The sequence below is a fragment of the Accipiter gentilis genome, chromosome 12, assembly GCF_929443795.1.
Source record: "Accipiter gentilis chromosome 12, bAccGen1.1, whole genome shotgun sequence".
Taxonomy (NCBI): domain Eukaryota; kingdom Metazoa; phylum Chordata; class Aves; order Accipitriformes; family Accipitridae; genus Astur; species Astur gentilis.
The window spans coordinates 8,559,643-8,582,715 of record NC_064891.1 but is presented as its reverse complement, the minus strand read 5'-3'; the positions used below and the strand labels follow the sequence as shown (position 1 = coordinate 8,582,715).

The 23,073-nt window shown below is 46.3% G+C and overlaps 1 protein-coding gene across 13 annotated transcripts in view; it reads right to left on the bottom strand.

Annotated features, from left to right (window-relative positions):
- SEPTIN11 (septin 11) overlaps positions 1-23,073 on the bottom strand; it is a 73,460-nt gene that overhangs the window by 31,058 nt on the left and 19,329 nt on the right. For all 13 annotated transcript variants that reach the window (XR_007507881.1, XR_007507885.1, XR_007507887.1 and 10 more), the window contains exons 2-6: positions 11,767-11,881; positions 7,815-8,010; positions 5,114-5,300; positions 2,701-2,862; positions 782-878 (exon numbers count right to left, since the gene is read on the bottom strand). Coding sequence is in view for 6 of the 13 variants with exons in the window: in XM_049815490.1 (XP_049671447.1) it covers positions 782-878; positions 2,701-2,862; positions 5,114-5,300; positions 7,815-8,010; positions 11,767-11,881 (757 nt within the window). In the remaining 7 variants the exon portion in view is untranslated. The remainder of the gene's footprint in view (positions 1-781; positions 879-2,700; positions 2,863-5,113; positions 5,301-7,814; positions 8,011-11,766; positions 11,882-23,073) is intronic.

The window sequence follows — 23,073 nt, the reverse complement described above, 5'->3', positions numbered from 1 at the left end:
TACCCTCTGGTGTACACAGCTGAAGACAGTTAAGTCTGAAGCTGCTTCAAGATCAGCTTGTATTACTGAGAAAAACTCAGTGAGTTTTGCAGAAGTGCCCTGCAAACGTTCCCCTGCAGCTTGCTGGGCCATTCTCCAACTGGATACACAGCTGAAGCCACAAGCAGACCACCACCATCTCAAACCCTATACTTCTCAGCACTGGTTGGGAAAGCAAGGACCAGCCCTATCTTTGGCAGCTTTGGTACAGCCTGGGTTGCAAACGCAGCCCTAGGCAAACTCTGCTCTCCAACAGAAACGAGCTTCTGGGTGACTTTATGTGGGGTTGCATACTTAAGCTGCATGTCCACTAGTTGAGGATACCAGGACAAGACATACCAAGCAGTCAGTGTTGAATTAGTTCCACTCCCACTTCAAGCTGAGAAGGCAGAGCACCTGCTGACCTCCCTGGAAAATCCCCCAGCTACATGTTTGCATTCAGGCTTGTTGTGCAAGGTCCAACCTGAACCACTGAGCTACCCAAACCTTCCCCATTGCTCACGCTTTTTTGACGGCAGAAAAGCATAAGGAACAGAAAACGGTAAGTTTTCATGTTTCAAACTCATTATTTAACATCTCCTAGTAATTTTACACTGCTCTCACAAAACCAATGGCTAGGCTGATGTCACCACCCCACCACCAAACCGCCTCCATGTTTGATAAGGACCATCCAGAGATCAATGCATCCGTCATCAGAAAGAGACAGGATGATCCAGTCTTATTTGTGCTCTCGGTAACATACCCTGCACAACACCCCAGGGGTACTGCCTGGCTTTTGCCATCTTATTGCCGATCTTCACTTCTTCAGTGCTGCCAACTACAGCAAAAGGAAGGTGGACCTACAAAAGGAAAGGGACAATGAGGTTTCAGGATTTCCTTTGTTGCCTTGCCAGGGATTGTTTCTGAAGCAAGCTGTTTACTGTGCCAGCTCTGCTAGATTTTAGTTGCTTAAATGCCTTTGCAACTCATCTGCTGTTTTAGAAAGAGCAACAGGACAATCTGGATGAGAGACATGCTCAGACTTAAAGTCCAAAATTCTGAAGTCCTAAAAGTACAAGAGATGTACCTATGCTTCCTGTAATGACAAAGCATGACTATATTAAGCACAGAAGAAGTCTTACAAACTGGAATTGAATTTAAACACTGAGGGGGGAAAAAAACCAACCAAAAAAAACAACAAAAAACCTGTTAAACAATATAAAAAAGAAAATTAAGTACATTCTTCCAAGGAAGGTAGGCTAAAAATTCCGGGGGTTTCTGCTGCTAGAAATAACTGCTAATACTTCCTCTTAAACAGGGCAAAGCTGTGAGCAAGGGGAAGAGCAGAGTCGACCCAGCCCTGGGCCGATGCGTCTGAGTCACTGAGCTCTGCTACGTCCCAGTCTCTCCAGGGGTGTGGTGGTGACAAACTGGGATGTACTCCCAGAAGTGTGGCTGCTGCCAGGAAGCAGCTGGCCTCTGCCACCAGCCCACCCCCATGGTGCTCTCCCTGCCTCAACAGCATCCAAAAGGGCTGGGCACAAGCTCCGGGAGCGGATGCCATGTCGGCCAAGCCGTGGTCACAGGCTGGGTGGGAGGGGAAGAAGCTCAGCTGCAGAGGAGATGCGATTAACTGGCAAAGGAGTTTCCCAGCAGCAGGGCTGCACCAGAGGAAGGCAAAACACACACTGCACACTGGCAGAACCACGTCCCTTCTCTGTGCCAGCTTCTCCCTGCTGAGAACACAACATAGACAGGGAAAAGAGGCAATACAGAGGTTTGGAGAGGGTCTGATATCCAGCTGGATGCAACAATTGCCCATCTACAAGCAGTTGTGCAGGGAAACTAAAAAAAAAAAAAAAAAGCCTTCAAGTTGCAAGGAAATTGCTTAATCTTAATGCCTCGGTTCCGTGTAAAAACACAGATAACTCAACCTCATCCTTGCACTTGCTGTTGAGTGCACTTTGGCGTTGGCACATCCTCTTGGGTGTTACATGCCCTGCTAAAGCCACTCAAGGGCCCTGTCAGCACTGCCGTGATGCACGTCCCTGCCAGAAACCCTGAGCTCAGGTTCTTCCCCTTGCACTCCAAGTCAGGCCCATGGGGAACAGTTGTTTCCCTCTGTAAACCCCACTAAAACATTTGGTCTACCCTATCCCTGTTTGCCCTCAAATTCCACCCCTGCTGCTAAAGGAAAGGAAAAGGAGATAAAAGCCAGAGTCCTTGCTGCTGATGGCCACTGGCCGTGCTGGGAGAGCTGGAACATCATTGATGGCACCCCCCGCTCTCACCGGAAAGTGAAACAAAGGCAGAAGTGAATCACCCCCCAGTAAGCGACAAGTGGTCATTTGGGACAGGAAACCCAAACCCCAGCCCTTTGCCCTAACCGCATCAGGGCCCTGCCTCCCATCCTCTTCCTTTCCTGAGATGGGAATACTGCAGTAGGGGAAGGATATGAAAAAAACGCTCAGAGGAGAATCGTTTGTCAGACAATGAAGCTCATCAGGCCAGGCAGCCCATGTGTGACAGGTATCTCCAGCTCAAAAAGCCTTTTGGCCAGCCTGCTATCTGTGCTTAGACTGCAGTTTTAAAGCCAAAAGAAACACGGTACAACGTGCCCTACCACCAAGGATGGGCCCACGCAAACCAAGGCAAGCAAACCCCCCCCAAAAACCAACATACGCTCATCGTGGCATTTATCTCAGCCACTGTCTCTTCATCTGTTGGGAACTGGTAGATCTGGACGCCATTGCTGACCAGCTCGCTCATGATTTTACTCTTGAACTTGTGCAACTCGTTTTTTGCAATGGTGTCAGCCTTGGCAATGATGGGGATGATGTTCACCTGCAAAACAGAGACAGCACCCCCACATACAGGACTGTACATGCTGCATCACTGGGAGAGGACGGAGAGCATGCATCCTGCAGCAACAGCCCTGTAAGTAGCACCAGCCAGCACCCCCGCAGCAGAAGACCTTCCCTGGGGCTGCTGCTGACAGCACTGCTGCCTTTGAATTTTCAGGCAGCAGCAATGATGACCTTAAAAAGAAGTCAAGTGCAATTTGGCAACATGCTATTTCCTGTCCTGTCGTATTCCCCTCCTCATCCAAATTGGCTGGACAGGAAATGCTGTCATAAATTATTACAAGCTGTTCCAAAAAAAAGGAAATTACCATCTAAGCACTTCTCCTCCATGCTGCAGCAGGCTGGATTACTGCAAGTGACATCCTCAGACAATAGCCTCTCATGGGCGTTTGCTCGGGTGTTGTTATCAGGGACACCGGGGTGGGCAGCAGTGCTGCTGTTACCCACTGGAAGTGGAAGCAGATGGTCCATATCCAGCCACGCTACACACAGGGTGGAGGCTGGCAGTAACACAGGCACAATTCCTCCACCCACATGCCCTCACACGCTCCCATACACCACTGTACTGCAGGACTAGGGTTGACTTGTCCCAGCACAGCTCTAAGACAATCATCCAAAGGAACCGCATGATGGAGTTAACGCAGAAATGGAAAATAAGTTACGGACTCTCTTCCCTAGACAGGCTGTTTGCAACACCAGCAGGAGGATGGCAAAAAGCAACACCATCTAGGAGCCAAGGGGAGACAGCACTGTACCCCCAGTGTAGCTGAGCAGACTGATGCACAGCGAGCACTGCACAAGCATCTGCTTTGCTGGGAGAGGGCAAGAATGCATTAGGAGGAGGAATCCTGCTTGCTTTCCCTTTCTACTCCCTCCAGCTGGACAATTTCTGCTTTTGATCTTGCAGGATTTGCTTTTCCTTGCAACAGCAGACAAATTGTAGTGAAGATGTTGATATTGACTTATATAAAGGGATTTTAACTACAGTACTTGAAAATCCTCTTATATTACATTGCTTAATTCTATTCAGAGGATGGTCTGGAATTATTAAATCCCCCTTTGCCAAAAGATAGAACACAAATGCCAATTAGCTCACTTTGGGTAAATCTTCATAACCCTATTTTAAGTTGAATAGGGCAGGGATCCTTCTCCATCACTGCATCAAACCCAGTAGGCCACTCCAGGAAATAAAGAACCCTTGTCATCATTTATCTTCTGCAGAATCAGGATCCAGTGAGCCAAAGGTGCAAGGTGGACTGATTTAAATTGCTTAATCATGATGTAAAGAAGCACAGAGAGAGCTCAGGGTTAAATACTCAGGGTTTACATTTGTACCTCCGTTATTTTCCCTAGAAGAAGAGAAATTAAATCTTCTTACAAGTGTCTAGTAAAACGCCATGGTTTAAACTGAGCTTGGCTCCCATTCTTGCTAATCAGGAGAATAACTGAAAAAGCACATGCTGAGTAACGTATTTATTCAGATTGTTCTTGTTTATCAGATCATGGTTAGAACAACACTACATTTGCCATAGAAGATCAAATCACTGTTTGTGTCTAGCTGGATGCAGTCAGAGCATGCAGACACAGTATTTTGATTTGTTTTTCATTGATTAGTAAGATGACCTGAAGTGTTTCAGATGTGTTTCTCATCTTATACACACTTACAAAATCAGGTTTTGTACAAGAACCTAATTAATCTGTTGGACAAAGTGAAATAGAAATATCAACCATGTTTTTGAGTGCTAGCAGAGTTGAATTTCAACCTCTCATTTTTATTCATGTATTTAAGCAGGAAAACACACTTTCACTCTTTTTCAACAGCCAACTGATCTTTCAGTTGTAAACAAACTTGTCACTGAACTCAGTGTTACCCCACAGGAAAGCAAAAGGAACATCAGTCTCCTAATGCATCCTCACAAATACAGGTTCCTGCTCTCAGATTGCTAACTTCACAGCCTAGCTGTGGAGCAAGCGGCCAAGTTTCCAAACCCGAGATGGGACTGGAAGAGGGTAGGAGGCCAAACTTTTAATAAATTTCTGCAGCGTATGAATCAGTGAATAACAACCCATTCTAACAGCTAGCCCAAGGTAAAGTTTTCACACAGCATCTCTGCAATTCCCCACTGCTAAAAGCAGACAGTATTTTTCTGCACAGGTTTAACTAAGCCTGTGGCAAGATCATGAAAGCACTAGTAGGGCCACGCGAGGGTCATAACATGAGCAGCAAGTACCTTACTGTCGAGTTTCTTCATGGTGACCAAGTCTAGGGACTTCAGCGAGTGTCCAGTTGGTGCAATGAAATATAGGCAGGCATGAATTCTGGTGTCGTGGTAATTGAACAGGGATCGTTTGATCTTCAGCTCTTCTTGCAAGTAGGCTTCAAACTGTGCGTCGATATATTCTACTATAGGCTTGTAGCTGAAGACAGAAAATGTGGCACAGAGAAAACCAGGGCATTCGCTACTGGGACAACACAGGTTACTGATCGACACTCAAGAAGCTTCATGGGTGCTCTGTACATTATGGGACAAGTGCTGCTCTTATGACCCTCCCCACCCAACCTACAGTCTCTCCCTAGCAAACGTGTGTTTCTACTTGGTGCACAGGGAGAGTATTATGGACATAATAGCAAGATAAAGTGGCAGAGACCCTGGACTTTAGCTGCGTGGCAATCACACACGACTGCTACCCTAAAAAAGAATGTATTTTGCAGCCTCTCCAATTAAAGTCAGAGCTGCTGCTCTGCCAATGTCACCGAGAAGCATCCAGTAGAAGAAAATTTAAACCTGAAAGTACCACCTACCCTAGCTTGTCCAAAAGATTGTTTGTGATCTTAAAAGAGGCAAGGGAAATTCACAAGGGGATAAAAGGGACTTTTCAGGAATTGAAGCTTGTGAGCAAAGCTCAGAAGAAAACTGCACTGTTCGTGTACTTGCAGGGGACCATTCTGTTGGAGAACAAATAACTGGTGCAGTGTAACGTGCCCTGATCTGACTAACTGATTGTGCTTCTGGAAAGGAAACTTTTCAGTTCCTCCCCTCCACCAAGGAGAGCCTCAGGACTTCCAGCCCAGGGAAGCTCTCTAAGGAGGGCACCGAGACCAAGGCACCAAGCCAACACTGCCACTGCCTCAAACACTGCATTCACAGCACTGTTAATGCCCTCCCTCAAAAGCAGTTGTGAGGAGGAAATAGGCTGTCAGGAGTTTTTAGGTCCTCCAGAAACACCCTTCTGACAGGCAGCCAGCAAGGCTCTGGTCTGGCCCCTCTGCTCCAGATGCCATTGCAGCTGTTTGAGCAGTTGCTCAAAACCCTTGGTGAAGCAGAGCAGGCTCTTGCTCAATTTACCCAGAGCTATAGCAAAAGACAGACCAGTGCTGCATGAGGGCTGCTGACACCAGAGACCCCTGAGACAGTACTGAGCACTGCTTGTTAATTTGCAGGCAGAGAGGGTATCAAGAATATCAGTAGGTGGGTTTGTAACATGACTGCTGCTCCAGTTTCTTTGCTTTTGGAAATTCTGCTGGTGACGATGAGATCCCCGAAACCTCAGACAGAGGCACGTTGCAAAGAAAGCGGTAAGGCCTTACATTGGGAGATCATATTAGAGAAAGCACCATAAAAAAGCAGAGGAAAAAAGGACTGCAAGGACTCAAAGCAGGAGCATAGAGAAAATCACCACCCACTGCAGCCATACGAGTCAGAACACAGCAGGACAAAAGCTCTCCCTAAACCCTGCTGCCCTGTGACTGCCCCTCTCTTGAAATACCCAAGAAAGAAGTTGGTGGGGTTTCACCACCAATACTGCTGGCACCTCTGCTCTGCCAAATGAAGCAAATGCAAAGTGACCCAGCAGTAAAGAGCTGCAGAGCATCCCTGCTCTGAGTACCTGCTCCTCCCTCCTCCTCTGAGTGGCTTTTGTTCTCGCTGGAGAGCATATGGCAGCATCTGACATGCAGAGCTCTCCCTCCAGCCAGCAACAGTGCCTCTCACCATTTTGGCTCTCTAGCAGTAGTCAGGAGCAGGAGACCCAAATCAAGGGCAACAGTTGCATTTCGGTGTCAGGTCAAGCAGCAAGGAAGCGTTACAGAAATAAAGCATTGTAAAATCCTTCTTTTAAAAATCTACAGAGTTTTCCTTATGGAACAAGAAGCAGAACACACTCAGTCTCCATGCTAATGGGGATCTTGGTGGATGTTTTGATGTTAAGCTTGCTTTTTCAAGGAGCTTACGCTCTCTATCTACCTAATGCCCTAATAGCTTTTGGTCAGCACACAGGCAGCGTGCCCCTCACTTGGCAAGGTGCAGAGAAGAGGATCGCAAAGAACCCTCCAGAGGAAGCTGGGATTACTGCGATGAGGGAATGCATAGCTCTAAGATATAGGAAATCCATTAATTAGCCATGATCACAGAATGACTAGTTTTCACACTACAGCAAAAGTCTGCATGGAGGGACATGGGATTGTGTAGGCTACCCAGACAATTTATTTCATGCACACAACATGAAAATCAGCACCTAGGTACAATATTAAAGTAAAATCCATTTCAACTTGAACATTGTGGGATGATGTGAACAGGAGCTATGATCTAAGTTACGGCTCCCTAAAAGATGCAATCTAAAGTTGCAATTTGAACTCCTGCTTTCAAATATTAACATGTTTCAACTCAAATAGAGACTTCAAGTAAGCCTCACAGAGGCAAGGAGGGCAGAAACATCATTTCAGTTCTGTAGCCTAGTTGATCTGTTTGTTCTTCACCTCAGTTTCTCGTCACTTCTACCCGTCTCATGGGGCAAGTGATGCTAGCTGCCACACCTGGATCAGGAAACACCCCCAGGAACAGCGAGGGACCTACTCCCCACACAGGGACAGGCCCTTCTAATTTCGGAGCACACCACAGCAGGGATTCCTCCTCCTGACAGAAATAAGTTTACCTGTCATCTTTGTTAATTTGATCACCAAATCCGACTGTGTCAACAATAGTCAGCTTCAGACGGACATTGCTCTCCTGGAGCTCGTAACTCCTGGCTTTCAATCTCACACCAGGCTCGTTGTGCGTTGCAGGTTCACTTTCAAACTTGGTATTGAACAGAGTGTCCATCAACGTTGACTTGCCGATGCCAGTTTCGCCTGAGCAGACAAAGGCAACGTTAGTATGGTCCGATTGCTTTTCCTCATCTCATTCTCAGGTACATTTGCCCGGCTAAGGAGTTATTCCACTTGGGTAGCAGTGGAATTAGGCTACATGCACATGGCTAAGCAAAATAATCCTTGCAGGAACAGATGTCTTTTGAGACAGTCCCCATCTTTACCAATCCCCCAGGACTGAACCAGGGACTTTGTGGATATTGGGAGGTGACAGGAGCTCTGGTTTCTGCTGCTGGGCTCCAACTAATTTCCTCCACAGGTCACACTGCCTGAGTCTCTGCAGCACACCTCGCAGGCATACCCGATCAAAGCACCACATGCTGGGGATGTGAATCCAAAATGAGCCCCCGCTATGCAAAAGCTGCTATCCTGACAGACACCAAGATAAGCCAAATGCCTTCAAAGCTAAAAGTCATCACCCGCAGGTGAAGAGCTAGGCTGCTGGGCTGGGAATGGCAAGAGAAATCTGTGGGCTGGGTTTTCAAGGGCAGTGTACCACAATCACAGGCAAGGACACCGAAAGGGGCACCACCAGAGATATTAAGCACCACTGAACTCGGGGATTTTTCATTATTTTGGGGAATGAAAGGGGCTAATTTCACAAATACAGAGAGGTACACAGTCTTTTCCAGTCATATTCTTGTTAACATTTCCCATGGGAAACGGAGGAATTGGAGAGGATGGGCTGAGGTGCATGAGACTCCCTGAAGTACTAAACTCGAAGGAAGGGGGGAGAAAAAAAATAAGAAAAAAAATTAAAAAATAAAACCACAACAGTTTTAAGAATAGTTACTTAGACATTTGCCAAGTGAGTTCCCCTCCTAGAAAAAAGGAAAGGACTCCTTCCATGATGAACCAACAAATGCCTTCTGCTGCTAGAACCCTGTTACTGGACTTGCTACACTGGCAGTGCAAGAGAGACAAATAATCATTCCTTTCCCATGAAAGCATTTGCTTCCAGCGGTCTTCAGCTATTGGCCGTGGTTTTTACATTGGTATGACCTGACCAGCGATGCAGGCTCTCTCCTGCTTGATGGCACGAACAACCCCAACCTCACAACCTTGCGAGCAACACCTGTATTCAGGACAGCAAGAAGCCATTCTTACTTGAGAAATACTTAACTCTCCCTTTAATAGCGTAGGCTAACTCCTAGTTCTGATATAATTTTCTTTACAGAAGTTGTAAATTCTCTTAATTCCGAGTTTGATTCCCAAGGAGGTATCTGATTCTTTACATGTTTTTATGCTGCTTTTTTTTTTCCAGCTCAGTTCTGTTCCTTTGCCTAGAGGATCACAAAAACCCATAGTGCAGCTTGGACAATGAAAATGTGAGACAAATACATTAAAAGTTTTTAAAAAAATCTAAAATAGCACACTGCTTAAACACTAACTTTGAAAACTGTTACAGGTTCACTAATCCCCAGTGCAATTACTAATGTGGATGAAAGCATTAGCTTAAATCCCATTTTTAAGTCAAAAGTGTTTGCTTAGCAATTACACTCTCAAACTGCTACTGCTGCCCATGCTGTGAGCAGAGGCTGAGCTGAGGTAATGTTCCGAAGTTGCTCCAACCAAAGAGATGCTGGAATTTGGGACAGACCTCCTGGACTGCAGTATGCAGCTCTGGCATTTGCAGGTCAGGCTTGTGAGGGGGTCCTATTCTAACTTCTTAAACCCCCCAAAATCTTAAGTAGAAGTGAGTAATAGCAAAGCAATGCAAAATATCAGATGGGATAGGAGAACATGCACCTGGGATTGCCCTCAAGCATCTCTCTGGGCTGCACGCAGCGCTCCTAGCATGAAAATCTCCCTCAAAATATGCAAAACCTCCACTTAGAGGACCTCAGGAAACCATTTAGTATTTGTGTCCACAGAAACAAATACCACTACTGCAACTGCCTGTTGCTCTGTGATACATGACAGTTCATTTTGCTGGCTTTGACTTTGACCATTTTCATGCTAGGCTCAGGAAGGCAAGTGATTACTTACAGCCCAGTAAAATGATCGAGCTGAGATATGCTTGTCACAGCATTCCTACATTGGGAAGCTGCAGGACATAAAGCAAGCTTTTAAAAAGGAATGAAAAAATGAAAAAGGGGGAAGACAGAAAGTATACATGACATTATAGTTCAAAATCTAGGCCCACATAGACCATAACCCACATGAAAAGATCAGTCCTGAACTGATGGCACAGACTGTTAGTCTCTGAAACTACATATTTTAGTGAGCTCCTGATGTGAATGCAGTGCTGCTGCACACTGTGCTAGATGGGCTTTGCAGCATTTTACCCACGCACACCACAATTATAAATCTCACATTACAATGCCAACATTAATTGTGTCCCTTCTCAAAACACAATTTCAAAAGTTGTTTTTTTTTTAAAGGGGGAGATTTCTATTCATTGGACAACTGCAGCAATTCATGTGAAATTTTAATTTGGGGTGAAAAGTGGTTGATGAGCACATTTTACAAGAGAAAAGAGTTGGACCAAATTGCTATGTTAATGGAGACATATCAAGTCATGCTAAGAGATGAATATTTACTGCAAGAGAAAAAGGCAATTAATTTATGCCATTTTGGTCAAAGAGCTGCCTGCTCATCAGGCTGTTTCCTGCTGAATTTTAAATGGTTTCATGCTGCTAGGAGAGTCATGTGACAGTTGGTAGCTTGAGTGTGCAGAAGTACAACTATTCTCTTATATCGTTCTTCAACATGCAAAGCTACAGAGAGGAGTCTAGTTTGTTTGCCAGATTTCTTTTCAGACAGCTCAGCCTGCACTGCAGACAGAAATTCTCAACTTGCTGTAGAAAAATTACAGTCAGAGGGTTGTGGGGTTTTTCCAGCTAATTAATGTAACTAATTAGAAGGCACAATACTCCCTTCTTGCAGGCTTACATGAACAATGAACGGAAAGATGATGTTTGTAGACTGCTCTGACAAATTAAGAGTAAACCCCACCATTTTTATCAACTGACAGAACCACAGTCTGAGGGCATCTTGAAGAGGTCCACCAATAAGTAGGTCAAAGCCGTTCTGGCACACAGCTCCCTAGGGCCCAGCAATGGATTTCCAATTGCGTAATATCCACAGAGTACCGAGACAGCAGCATCTCTCTATAGCAAAGAGAAGCTGCCTCCCCATACTTGACCCTCTGAACAATTTGTGAAAAGTAACACAGTAACTCAGGCTATAAAACCAACTTGCAGCACCTAGATGAAATACAGCAGGGAACAGATGACAAGGCTTTGTTCTCAAGTACATCATTTGGAGACTAAAAATGGCATTGTTTCCAACTGGAAAAACTAAGAATATAGCAAGACAGGCAGGCAAAGCCTGGAAGGGAAGTAATGCAATTTATTGAGAAACAGCCTCTGCGCCCAACCCAGAGAAAGGCAGATTTAAGCTAACATTCTTTTAAAAATACATTTGGTTCCCAAGTTAGCTCAGTTTCCTTATGGGCAGCCCTTGGGGAAAGCAGAACCACAGAATGATCAAAAGGGTAGATTTCAACAGCTAGAAATTTCCATGTTTTGACTCGGGGGACAGGGTAGAGAAAGGGAAAAGAGGGATACTAGATTTTACCCTGGAGCAGCTCTGGGAAGAAACTGTCACTTCCCTGCCACTATGGTCCCCACTGACTCAGATCTTACCCTTTGCAGGAGGGAAAAGGTGCTAATTTGCAGATACACGTGCACCTCTTGTCATGAGCTGACCGTCCAGTGGTGCAGGATGACTTACCCACACAGAGGATGTTGAAGCAGAAGCCCTGTGACGTTGACTTGTTGACCAGCTGATCAGGGAGGCTGTCAAAGCCCACGTGGCCAGAGAGGGACAAGTTCCTAAGGTCATCATTCTGTAAGACCAAGAAGAAAGGCATTTAACAGGGTTGCAATCCCCTGTCAGGGAAGAAGGCTGTGCCTAGTCCTGTCAGAACTGTGTAATGACGCATGAGTTTTCAGTACACAGGATCTTCCTGTCTTAGGTTTGCCTCCCAAACATGCTCTCCTTTTACTTCTATCCAGCTCTCTGCTGTGGGACTCAGGTGCTAAAAGATCCGCAACCCCAAGGCATGCAAACACCACCAGACCATTTCTCCATGCCTGCCACTAATAAACCATGATCCTGTACCAATTTGCAACACCCAAACATGGTTTCTGAGGCCTCAGCATCACATATCCCTAGGGTTACCCGACAATTATTTGGGCAGACACCTGGAAAACACACAGTGAAATGTGGTCATAGCTGCAAGCAGACCAATTCTTCTTTAATAGTTGAAGCAGCTGAGTCTGCCTCCTCTGTGTCCACTGTACAGCTCTACGGCAGAAACCAGCCAACCTCTCCTTTCAAGACTCCCCCAGCAGCGCGGGAGCTTCCCCAAACCACCCAGTGAGGCCAGCTCTCCCAAAGAGCACGTGAAAGAGTGACACGGGCTGTGATGCGGTCCTAGTTGCAACTCCAAAATCTGTTCCTGAGAGAAACCTGTGCAGACAAGCAGAGGGGCAAGCTCCTGCTCTCCTCAGCTCAGTTTGCCAAAGGGAAGGAGGAGCTTCCTCAGACTTGCTCTATTCTCCCAGCAGTGAGAGGGAAATGCAATACTCTTGCACTTTTTGCTGCAGCCCTTTGGCATGGCCACGGTAGGACATAGCTTAGATGGCAACAGCACCTCTAAAGACAGCTAAAACTCTTTCCAGCTTTCACAAGCCTTGACCAGAAGGGAAAAACCACGCACGCTGCTCTGCAGATGCCTTGGTTTACAAATAACCTCATCTGACACGAGGGGAGAAAGCAGGGCACCGTTCCTGGCATCTCCTGCGTGACCTACAAAGCCCACTGTGCTGCCCCTCCACGTCCACAGCAGGAAAACAGCCAGGCCAGGCACCCCAGAGGTGCAAGTCACCCCTGGTGACCCGCTCTCCTCCTCCACACTGCTGGGGGGCCTGAGCTGATAACATCAAACACCCCAAGGCCGTTCTGTGGAGGGTAATGGGGCAGCACAGACCTCGCAGAAGGGAGGTCTGAATCAACTCCAAGATTATATTTAGAACTTATCCACAACAGCTGTACAGTAATTCACAGAGAGGCTTGGAAAAAGAAGCCAGCCCAGTTATCTATTCCCTGGCAAATTGCAGTTATGCCAACATCCTGGGCACAGATAAATAAAAAAAACAAAACAAAAAAACACAAACAAACAAACAGAAAACCCCCACCAACTCGGTAGACCTAGCTCTGCTGTTATTTCACACGACGTTTTTCTCCGAAAGTTTGTTGTCCTTAACTTAAGATTCTAACTTTTATCCAAACCCAAACATTTCCAGCAGAGTCACTCCACCGAGACCATACTGTTGAGCTAGATTACAGTCGTGGGCAGCCTCAGCCTGGTTTAAAGATGCCGGAAGCACCAGTTTCTTTTCCACAAAATCAGTGGGCTTTGGACCAGACATGGAAAAAGACACTCTTCAGTTGTTAAAATAAGAATCAAAAGCGGAGGAGGACTTCCCACTCTCTGCACAATTGCTGAACATCTTGACTTCCCTCCTCAAAACACACAGCCCTGCCATCAACTGCAGGAAAAAATAAGTTACATCTGGGCAGAGTGTTGATGAAAATACCAGTCAGACTTAAAGAAAAAACAAATACAGAAATACTCGGAGAAAGGCAACATCTCAAAGTCAAAATGTCTAAGTCTGTGCCATCACCATATGGCACAAAGGGGCAAAAGGCTCCTTTTTGCCATGCTGGTACATGCAGCTTGACACCTGTGCTAGGTACCTAAGCCTTCTCTTAACACCTGAACCAGGCTTGTCTGAAGGCTTAAGGCCAATATACCAGACTGTTCACCTCCATCCCTCCATATACTGGATAACTATTCACCAGCACCATACCACAGAAGCTTAAGGTGGTTAAGAGATGCGATCTCCTCCACTCAAGCTGGGTAAAAAATAAAACCAAAAAAACACCACCATGAAAAAGACCATCACCTCATTTATCCACAACAGTGACTTTCCAGGAAAAGCCCCAGGCAATGGAAGGATACGCTGGGATTTATGCATGATGTGAATGGGTTAAATTAAATATTTGTAACATTAGTATTTTTAAAACACCAGTGGGCTTGGGTTTATGATTAAGTGAAGGGAGCTCGGAGCAGATCCCAGAAAGCAGTAGGTGCCCATGACTCTCAGGCTTCACAGAAAGTGGTGGGTGTTGAACATCTCTCAGCGCAGCACCAGTATCTCTTTCCCCGATATATTTTGGGAAAGCAAGTACTGCCTCATCATCAGTTACTCAGCAGGAACAGGAGTTAGACTCATCTCTTGCATCTGTGTCAGTTATTTTTTGCTGCATACCTCTCCTTTCTTTTTTTTCCTATAAGTGGCAAATATCAACAGTGGAAAAAACAAAAACTATCTCTACACTTTTCAATGCCAAGTATTTTTCACAAGCTGTGCCGCATAACATGAGGCAGAAGTGTAGTCTGATATCTGCCCTAAACACAAAAACACTCATGAAAAGCTCAGAGGCCCAAGGCATGGGCAGAGATGAAACGCAAACCCAAGTCTCCACCTCCCTCAGTATTCCCCAGACTGCAGCACTTCTCATTGAGTAGAGCGGATACAGAAAATATGTGCATTTCTACAGAAGTATCACAGATATGCATTTTGAACAAGGCAAGAGAGCCAAAGGGACTAGAGTTTCTAAATATCTCCCTCCACACACAAATTAAAGCATCATGCAACATAACAGCCAGTTCCAGTGCACGTAGATGGACTTGGGAGAGCCAGCACCTTTTTGGGAGAGACACAGGCTGCTCCTCTCTGAGAAGAAGGATTAAAGGGAGCTGTGCACACTGCATAACCTCTTACCACTGCAGCTAGGCTTCTGCTCTTGCTTTCACCCTCTTCAAAGGGATAGCTTACTCCTGCTCTGTAACTACAGGGATGCTAACACAAGGACAAAACCCTGACCCCTCTCTCTGCTCTCCCCACAGCAGGCTGGAAGCTGCAGGACCCCCCATGAGGCTCTGCGGCCCCTTTAGCCAAGGCACAGGTCTGCCAAGGATGTCAGTGGGCAAAATCACAATGGGCAATTTTACAGATTAGCCTGATTGCATTGGATGGGGCAGTTCTGGCTTTATGAGCTCAACAGTGCTACGGTCTTCACCCTCAGGCTGCCCGGGGAGGGTGCAAGGACTGAAATCACTACAAACTCAAGAGTAGCCCACGAGCTCAGATTTTATCCACACAGAAAGGAAGCCTCTGCTGGAGAGCAACAAGCATGATTGCTCAGTGTATAACTACCAGAACAGGCAAGTGATTCACGCGTTCAGTCTGGCAAAATAGAGGTGTTTTAAAAACAACAGAATGCTAAGTCAGATGGCCACACTGCTCTGGCTATGAATCGTTGTGACAAGCTCCTGGAAAGAGTCAGTGGGCTGGGTTTTGATCTCCAGTGAGTCATCCCACTGTGAACTGGGTGCCTCCAGCTGAAGAGTGGTCAAAGGCTGACATAGGCCAAGGCTCCTGTCCCACAGAGACAAGCCCAGAGCCCCTGCGTGCACCCAACAAGCCAGGGGAGCAATGCTACAACACTGATTTATTCCTCCTGCCACGGGGCTCTTCTTCCAAAGGAAGGCAGCAGCGCTGCCGGACACTTCACCCCAAGTGTAAAGGCATATCATCACCCTGCCTCACCGACTTCTTCCCAAAGGTATTCCTCATTTTCCTTCAGAAGACAAGCAAAGCTCAGCATGCCTTTGAGTTCAGCACAAGTCCTCTCTTTCACCAATACTGCACCTAAACACACTCCTGAACTAAAACAACTCCTCTGTCAGTCACAGTAACACAGTCCTAAGAGATGCCTTGTTAAGACACAGACAAGTCACTGTATCTGGAAGCGCTGACCTCTTCCAGGCATGCTGAAAGAATAACTGTTTGTCAAGCACTTCTCCTCACTTGCAGCTTCAGGAGCAATGGACAAGATCAGCACGGGTAAAACTGCAGCTCCACAGACTTCCATAGAGATCAGCCAATTTGCACCAGATACACTGTGAGACTTGGGTGTCTGGAGGTTCTCAGATGTCAGAGAACTTGAAGACATCCCAAGAGCAGTCTTTATTTTTAAACTCTTCCCTAAGACACAGCCATGTCTCCTTTCCTGAACACCACATTATAGGGCAAATCTTCCCTCTGTCTTCACATACCATCTGCATGAGCGGGAAGCAGTTCTGAATCTCCAGAGCTGTATGCTAACCCCTACAAAAACTACAGAATAACATGAACATATAAATGATTGTTTATTGAGAAAGATGCTGATCACTTTACTTTTCTTTCCAGAGTGACCTACAAGGCATCCCACAGTTGATATTTCTTGGGTCAACAACAATCGTTCAGATGCTGTTATCGCAGCTGCTGGTTTTAACTCTAGCAGGGTAAGGGAAGCAGTAAGTAAAGCAGAGACAGGCTGCCAGTGGCACAGCGTCTGCTACATACCATCACTATAAAAAGATTAATTGCCAGGACCCCATGTCCTAGTGCTCTTAATTTTAAGGGGAAAGAAATGCCTTGCAAAAGGCAAGAAAGGGTTTGCAATCTCAGAGCCCTGTCAAGTCTACTTCGGATCTGGTTTTCTTCATACACAGCTCCTGGTGGCAAAGGTTTTATAGGTCAAGCAACGCTGGAGCGGATGCTCTGTGGCAAACAGCGGGTTTTCCTGGATGTAATTCAGTGAAGCTTTATAAAACAATTTGGCTGACGAGGCACGTGCAAGGAGAGAATCAGCTCATTCCTCCTAAGCCACGGTGGCTTGGCAGAGCTAGCAGGGATAAGGGGAAACTTATTTTCCTCACTGGAGTCAGCAACAGTACGCCTGTGTGCAGATGGGGAGGTGGGTATAAAGGTGGATGCCATGATTAGAAATGCATCACTTCTCCAGAAGCTGCACAAAGCAAAGCCATGTGCTTACACTTCAGAAGGTGTCTGGTAGCTGGTCTGAGATAAAGCAAAGTTGCTCTTCTCCTGGGTAGAAAAAAAGAGCGTCACTCCCAAAAGTCTGAGGAGAGACGGTCCACAAGGACATCCACGCTTATGGCCCCAGTCTGCTGTCCTCGCTCCGGACTTAACCGTGATGACGGCTGTTCCCTCAACCCAAGCAAGCTCCTTGCAGAGCCCCTTCTGCTTAGGGCTGCCAGCAAAATATTCCTCTTCAGCCCCTCCAGGCCCACTGCTCCTGGCAGCTGGGGGTCAGCTTCACACGGCCTCCGAAGAGTTAAAGAAAACAAAAATGAGCCTCAAATTCAAGAGGGGAAAAATGCTGGTATGCAAAATATTGAGCTCAACCACAAATATGAAGCAAGTGTTTAGTTATTTGAGGCCACACGACTTAGGAGGCACCTTTAAGAAATTCTGAAAGCTTTTATTGTTGTCAGCAGCTCAGGCCAGCTACATTTTTGCCCCATTACTAGGCGCACATTCCCGCATTTCTGAAGTAATCTTAGATGCTGCATCCAAAGCCAGGGACCTCAGAAACACTTTAGTCTGCTCAGACAGAAAAGTGGCTCAGGAAAGACCAGTAAGCACAGAAGCAAAGAGCAGTCAGCAAGAGACAGATCTGGAGTACCTTCTCCTGCATTAAACCCAAGTGCCGGGGTCCCTGCCAGCAGCACACAAAGTATTCCCAGCGCCTATGCCAGAGCCACGCTCGCTGTAAGTTCCTTGAAACAGGGCCCACAGCTCCCACCCCTTTCCTTCTACAGACTTAAGTGATGGTTAAACCCTTAATTCTCGGACAAGGGAACTCAAGTATAATAGGAAGGGGGGGAACATGAAAAGAAAGAACAATTCCTTTCCCCTCCTTGCCACAGCTAGTGCCACAAGAAAACAGCCCATAGCAATCAATCAGTTAATCAAGAAAGGAAAGACTTCTTTGTTGTTTTTTTAGGCTAGGATAACCATCAGTGTCACCAGCAGAGGAGGGGGAGTTCCTGTCTCCATGCTTCTGCTGTTGGCTGTCTGCAGACTCGGGCAGATGTCTCCACAAGCTACTTAAGTCTGGGAGGTCTGGTGTCCCCGTCCCCCCCCCTTTCTTTTCTTCCCTCGTCTCTCAACAGGGAGAGCAGACCCCTTTGGAAGACATATCCTCATTCTGTAGATGAATGTGTCAAGCAAGCCATGAAGATTGATCAGAGGGGTAGGCATGCTGGATGGCTAATGCCTCCCGCCCTGCCACCAACTCACCAAGTGACTCACTGCTGCAGCTATTGCCCCCGAGGGCTGGATCTCAGTAAACTGTCTTGCTCTTCCTGGATAAAAGCTGGCACCAGTTATAACTGCTTAGGGGCACACAGCTTGTCAATAGAGTGTGTTTTGTTCAGTAAGTCCCCTGGCCCAGCTCTCCAGCAATGTCTGAAACAATAGCAAGGAGCCAGGTCTCCCTAGTCCCAGCAACAAGAAATACAACAAAGTGTTATGCCACAGTTAGCTCCTTCACTCAGTAACCATAGAGGGCACAAGGAATACAAAAAAGCTCTCCTTGAATGTGCTGGGTTTTCCTTTTAATCCCAGAGAATCGGGATAGCAGAAAAAGTTATTTTGTGGGAGGAAGGCTGGAAGCAATTTGGGCAACAAAGCACCAGGCAGCAGCAGATGGGGAAGGGTAGTTGTGGGTCTCGTGCTGCCCCTTCTCACACAGAATATTGCTCTACAAATACAGGTCAGAGGTTTTAACTGGGGAATCACTAGCCAAAGGAGGCTGCCAGCAAGACAAAGCAAGGGGTTCCCCTAAGAGCACCCCTCGGGGACTGCATGATGCTGGACATGCTTACATTAGCACAGGCAGTAACATGCAAAAGTGATGGGGAAGGAAAGGTCCTCTCTCCAAGGCTGGCTCCCTAAGTGAATTGCAGGATGACACTGGGGACAGCGAGCAGGCACTGCAAGCCGGCCTCTGCCCAGGTGCAGCCCACGCACACCATGCCTGCAAAATCTGCCTGAGCAAAACTCCTGCCCCAATCCCAGTTCCACCAGCACGGATGCAGCGTGGGGAAGGAAGCACGAGGCCCATCTCCCTGACATCTAGCACCAAATATCCTGGTTGCCGGTGGCTTGCAATTGTGAGACGCAGCCCCTGCCCCGCAGCAATGATGCATTCCCTGCAGCGGATGGAGCCGCCGCTGTTCCCGCGCCTCTGAGGCACATTGGCAGGGAGGCAAAGGGAATTGCTTACATTGGCAAGCTGCAGCAACTCAGCAGGAGGATGGAGAAAAAGGATACAGTCGCATTCTTCTGGGAAGAGGGAAGTCAGCAAAATCTGACAGTTCAGAAGTGGCTGTAGAGAGTGGGAACGAACATTTATCTTCCAGGCGAAATGTTTGGCTAAAGGTCAGCAAAGCTCAGAGCACTAACAGTTCCATTTATGCCAAGAATTGACATAAAAGACATTTTCCCCCATAGGTTTCCAAAAACCACGGACCTTTCTATTTGGAGTAAAAGTGACTAATGCCTCTAACAGTGCCTGATGTCACAAACTGCTAACCACCCCGCCCCCCCAAAAAAATCTGGACTTCAGGGATGATAAGGACCATATGTGCATTCCAGCAAGGCCTGTAAACTCACTGAAGTGGGAGGGGGGGAGAGGAAGGAGGAAGGGAGGGGGGGAAAGACATAATGTGACAAACAAGAATAAAGACCATCCAAAGGCAGAGCCCAATGAGAACCAGATGCTCTTTCCTTCTCTGGCCAATCTCTCTCCTGACAGGAGGATGAGGTGCAACTAACTGCCTTTTTGACTGCTTGTATGAGGTTGATGAAATAAAATGCAAGTTGTTATTCAGTGCCAGGCTCCCCAGGTTGAAACGCTCCACTCATCCTGTTTCAAAAAAATGGTGCGCCATTTATTGCAATTCCCCCGCCTTTTGTCTCCTGAAGTGCCGCATGCGGAGAAAGGCAAATACAAATATATCCTTTTTAGCATCCCCAGCCATCCTCTTTCAACCAGGCACCAGCCCTGAACAAAATATTTTTGGTGAGGACCGCAGCCCAACAGACCACCAGCTGCTGCACAGCAATAGGGCATGCGAGTCAGTCTGTGACACTAGGCCAGTTTATGCTGGCAACTATTGGAGAAGGTCGAGTTTTTGTTAGACTTGAGAACATGTAATCTTAACAGTGAGACACAGATCAGCAGGGCAGAAGGTAACTGGGAGATCGCAGGAAAGCACATCACTATATGGACATTAGAAATGCTTTTTTTTCTCAGTTCTTTTACACTTTTCCAGCCTTTCTGGCTACACAGTCACACACCACCACAGATACAGATATAGTCCAGCAAGAAGGCAGAGAGGAAAACAACAACAACAGCCATTTCCTTCTGTATTCCACTGTCATGCACTTAAAATAGCCCTAAAACAGCTGCATCACGGGCAGTTAAATAAGTGGATTTATACTTTGCTAAAAGCCTTTAGCTGGAGGCACAGCGCAACACAGGACTTGACACAGAGGAAAGTGCGATATGTGAACTTGGCGAGACTCCCAGTTACACTAACACAGAGGCCATTTGCAGGGAGCTCTCCGGGACACCGACCCTGGGCACAAGAAGGTAGAATTAACAGAAACCCGGGAACAGAGCATCTGATCCCATTGCCAAGTTTTCCTCAAACCTTCCCCAGACTTCCAGTCCAGTTTGGGGTGTGAACACAACCAGAGCAAAATACAGAGATTTTTAGAAAGCAAAACAGCCCACAGGGCTTGCTTATAAAACTGTAACGAGGTAGCACTGTTCCAATACCTGAATCAAATTAAGGGCCACTCTAAACATAAAAAGCAGCAGCTTTCCTTGCGAGGTGGTGCAGGCATAGCCCAGCAGGCCTGGCTTGCAGTTCCTTAACCCTGTGTTTTCTTTCCTGAAAAACTGTAGCTGCACATCAAGGGCACATTTTGTCAGCTGCTATTCAGCAAGTTCCAGGACTGAAATGGGCCACATATCATGTTCTGCATAATTAAATAGCCCTGGGACTTACTACCAGGATCTGCATTAATACCATACCCTGCTGGCTTACTCAGAGGCAGGTGGGGGACACCACGGCATGGTGCTGCCCTGCACACGTGCTGCAGTTGTCTGCACAGACCCTATTTCCAAGTAGGGCACAGAGATCTGTATATGTAAAGGCATATAGCTTCAAATAATTTATTTACTAGTTCTCTTGAGTCTGGACTAAAGAGTTCAGATTTATCACAGTAATTGTCCTCATATCAAAATCCTAAGACAACACCGATGCAGATAAATACATGGTTTCTTCAATGCCCAGGTACCACAGCAGTGAGTATGAACAGGTCTTGACTTAAAAACAAAAAAAAAACCAAAACAAAAAAACAAAACCAAAAAAACCCCAACCCCAAACAAACCAAAACAAAACCAATCATCATTCAGCTATGTGATTTCATATGGTCAGTGCACTGGCAACTTGTCTTGGGCTTGGAGTTAGTAGAGGATCTAAATGAAGCAGGTAAGCGTACTCCTTGGAAAATCCCTATTAGGACTTTTAGCATCCCAACAAGTGCTTGATACACACTGGAATTCTTCACGGAAACTCTACTGGTCCAGCACCACCAAGGAAGTGTTGATCCAGTATCAACTGGATTGAAAGAGCTGCCTCGGAGCAGCTCCTCTTGATTCATATGCAACATGCATATGACACTAAGGATATTAAATAAAAGGCCAGAGAAAACATTTCCGATTTAGACAAGTCTACTAGTTTTACTCTCACAAGCAATGCATACACTTGAGCACAGTTCTGAAATTAACGCAAACAACAACAAAGCAGGAAAAACAGATTTTAATGCATTCATGGTATGGTCTCATTTTCTGAATGTTAAGTCATAGCCCTCGCATCTGCTTAGAAAAGGAAAAGGGAATGTGCATAACCCCTTCTGGTACATGAAGCTCTTCTAGGGTGCCACAGCAGTCATTCATCATTAATAAGAAAAGGTCAGCAATCAAAGAATAGAGAGGGTTACAAATAATGTTGTTTGCCTTAGCGTGCAGTTTTCTATCTTCAGCAGGACTGAAAGTGGAATTAAGTTGAACTGAATCTGCATGCAGAGGAAAAGGTCAAGCTTTATTGAATTATTTAGCTGACAGTTTTGAAACATTAGTCCGTAGACTTCAAGTTCTCAACTGACTCCAACAGCAATAATATTCCCCACTTGCCTTCTGCAAGTCTTTGTTTTCCCACCTTTAACAGGGAAAGCCTATACAGAAATTTTCATAAATAGGACATACCTTCAAGAAGCAATTCCCTATTTTAGCTGAAGTACTTCCTTCCCTCCACCTCATTAATTCCAAATTTTTGTGGTTGCCTTGAGAGACTGTGTTTTGTCTTTCCAAAAATGTTAATTGGCCAGACCTCTTCCAGAGGAAAGCACATCTGATCTAGGTCCACAGCACAGCCATAACACTGGTATCATTAGGAGGAGATGGGACCAGAAGGCCACCCTACACCAGGCTTTTTACCCGCCTTGAGTTTTGCTGCACTGAAAGACTGCTGCAGAGACTTAACATTTCTGGACTCAGTAGGCAGCGCAAGACATGCATTTTTCTCGCATGCAGCCTGCAGACAGGAATGTTCCCACTGTCCTCTCCATATCCATCACTTGCAAAAGGGTGGGATCACAAAGGCATTTGATCACCACTACATTGATCACTACTGGTGATGCTCCAAATCATAAAGAATCCCTGGACAGGATACTGGCAATTGCCCAACATACACTCAAAAAATGTTTGAACTCCATAAATGCATAAGAGAGATGGCCAAATAAACATTTACAGCACCAGAAAAAAGGATTAACTCTCTAGTCACAAGGAATCCAAGGGCGAGCTTCACAGCTCCAGTTTTGGGGCTGTGGCAGAGATAAGCTTTTTATTCCAGAGACGTAAACCAACTTCCATAAACATGGAGAGTCCCACTCTGCCCCACACCTATTTTCTGCACTGGAGTTTATGTTGAGCTATTCCTCCTCACAGACCAGAAAAGGAAAAGGCTTTCCTTGCACTCTA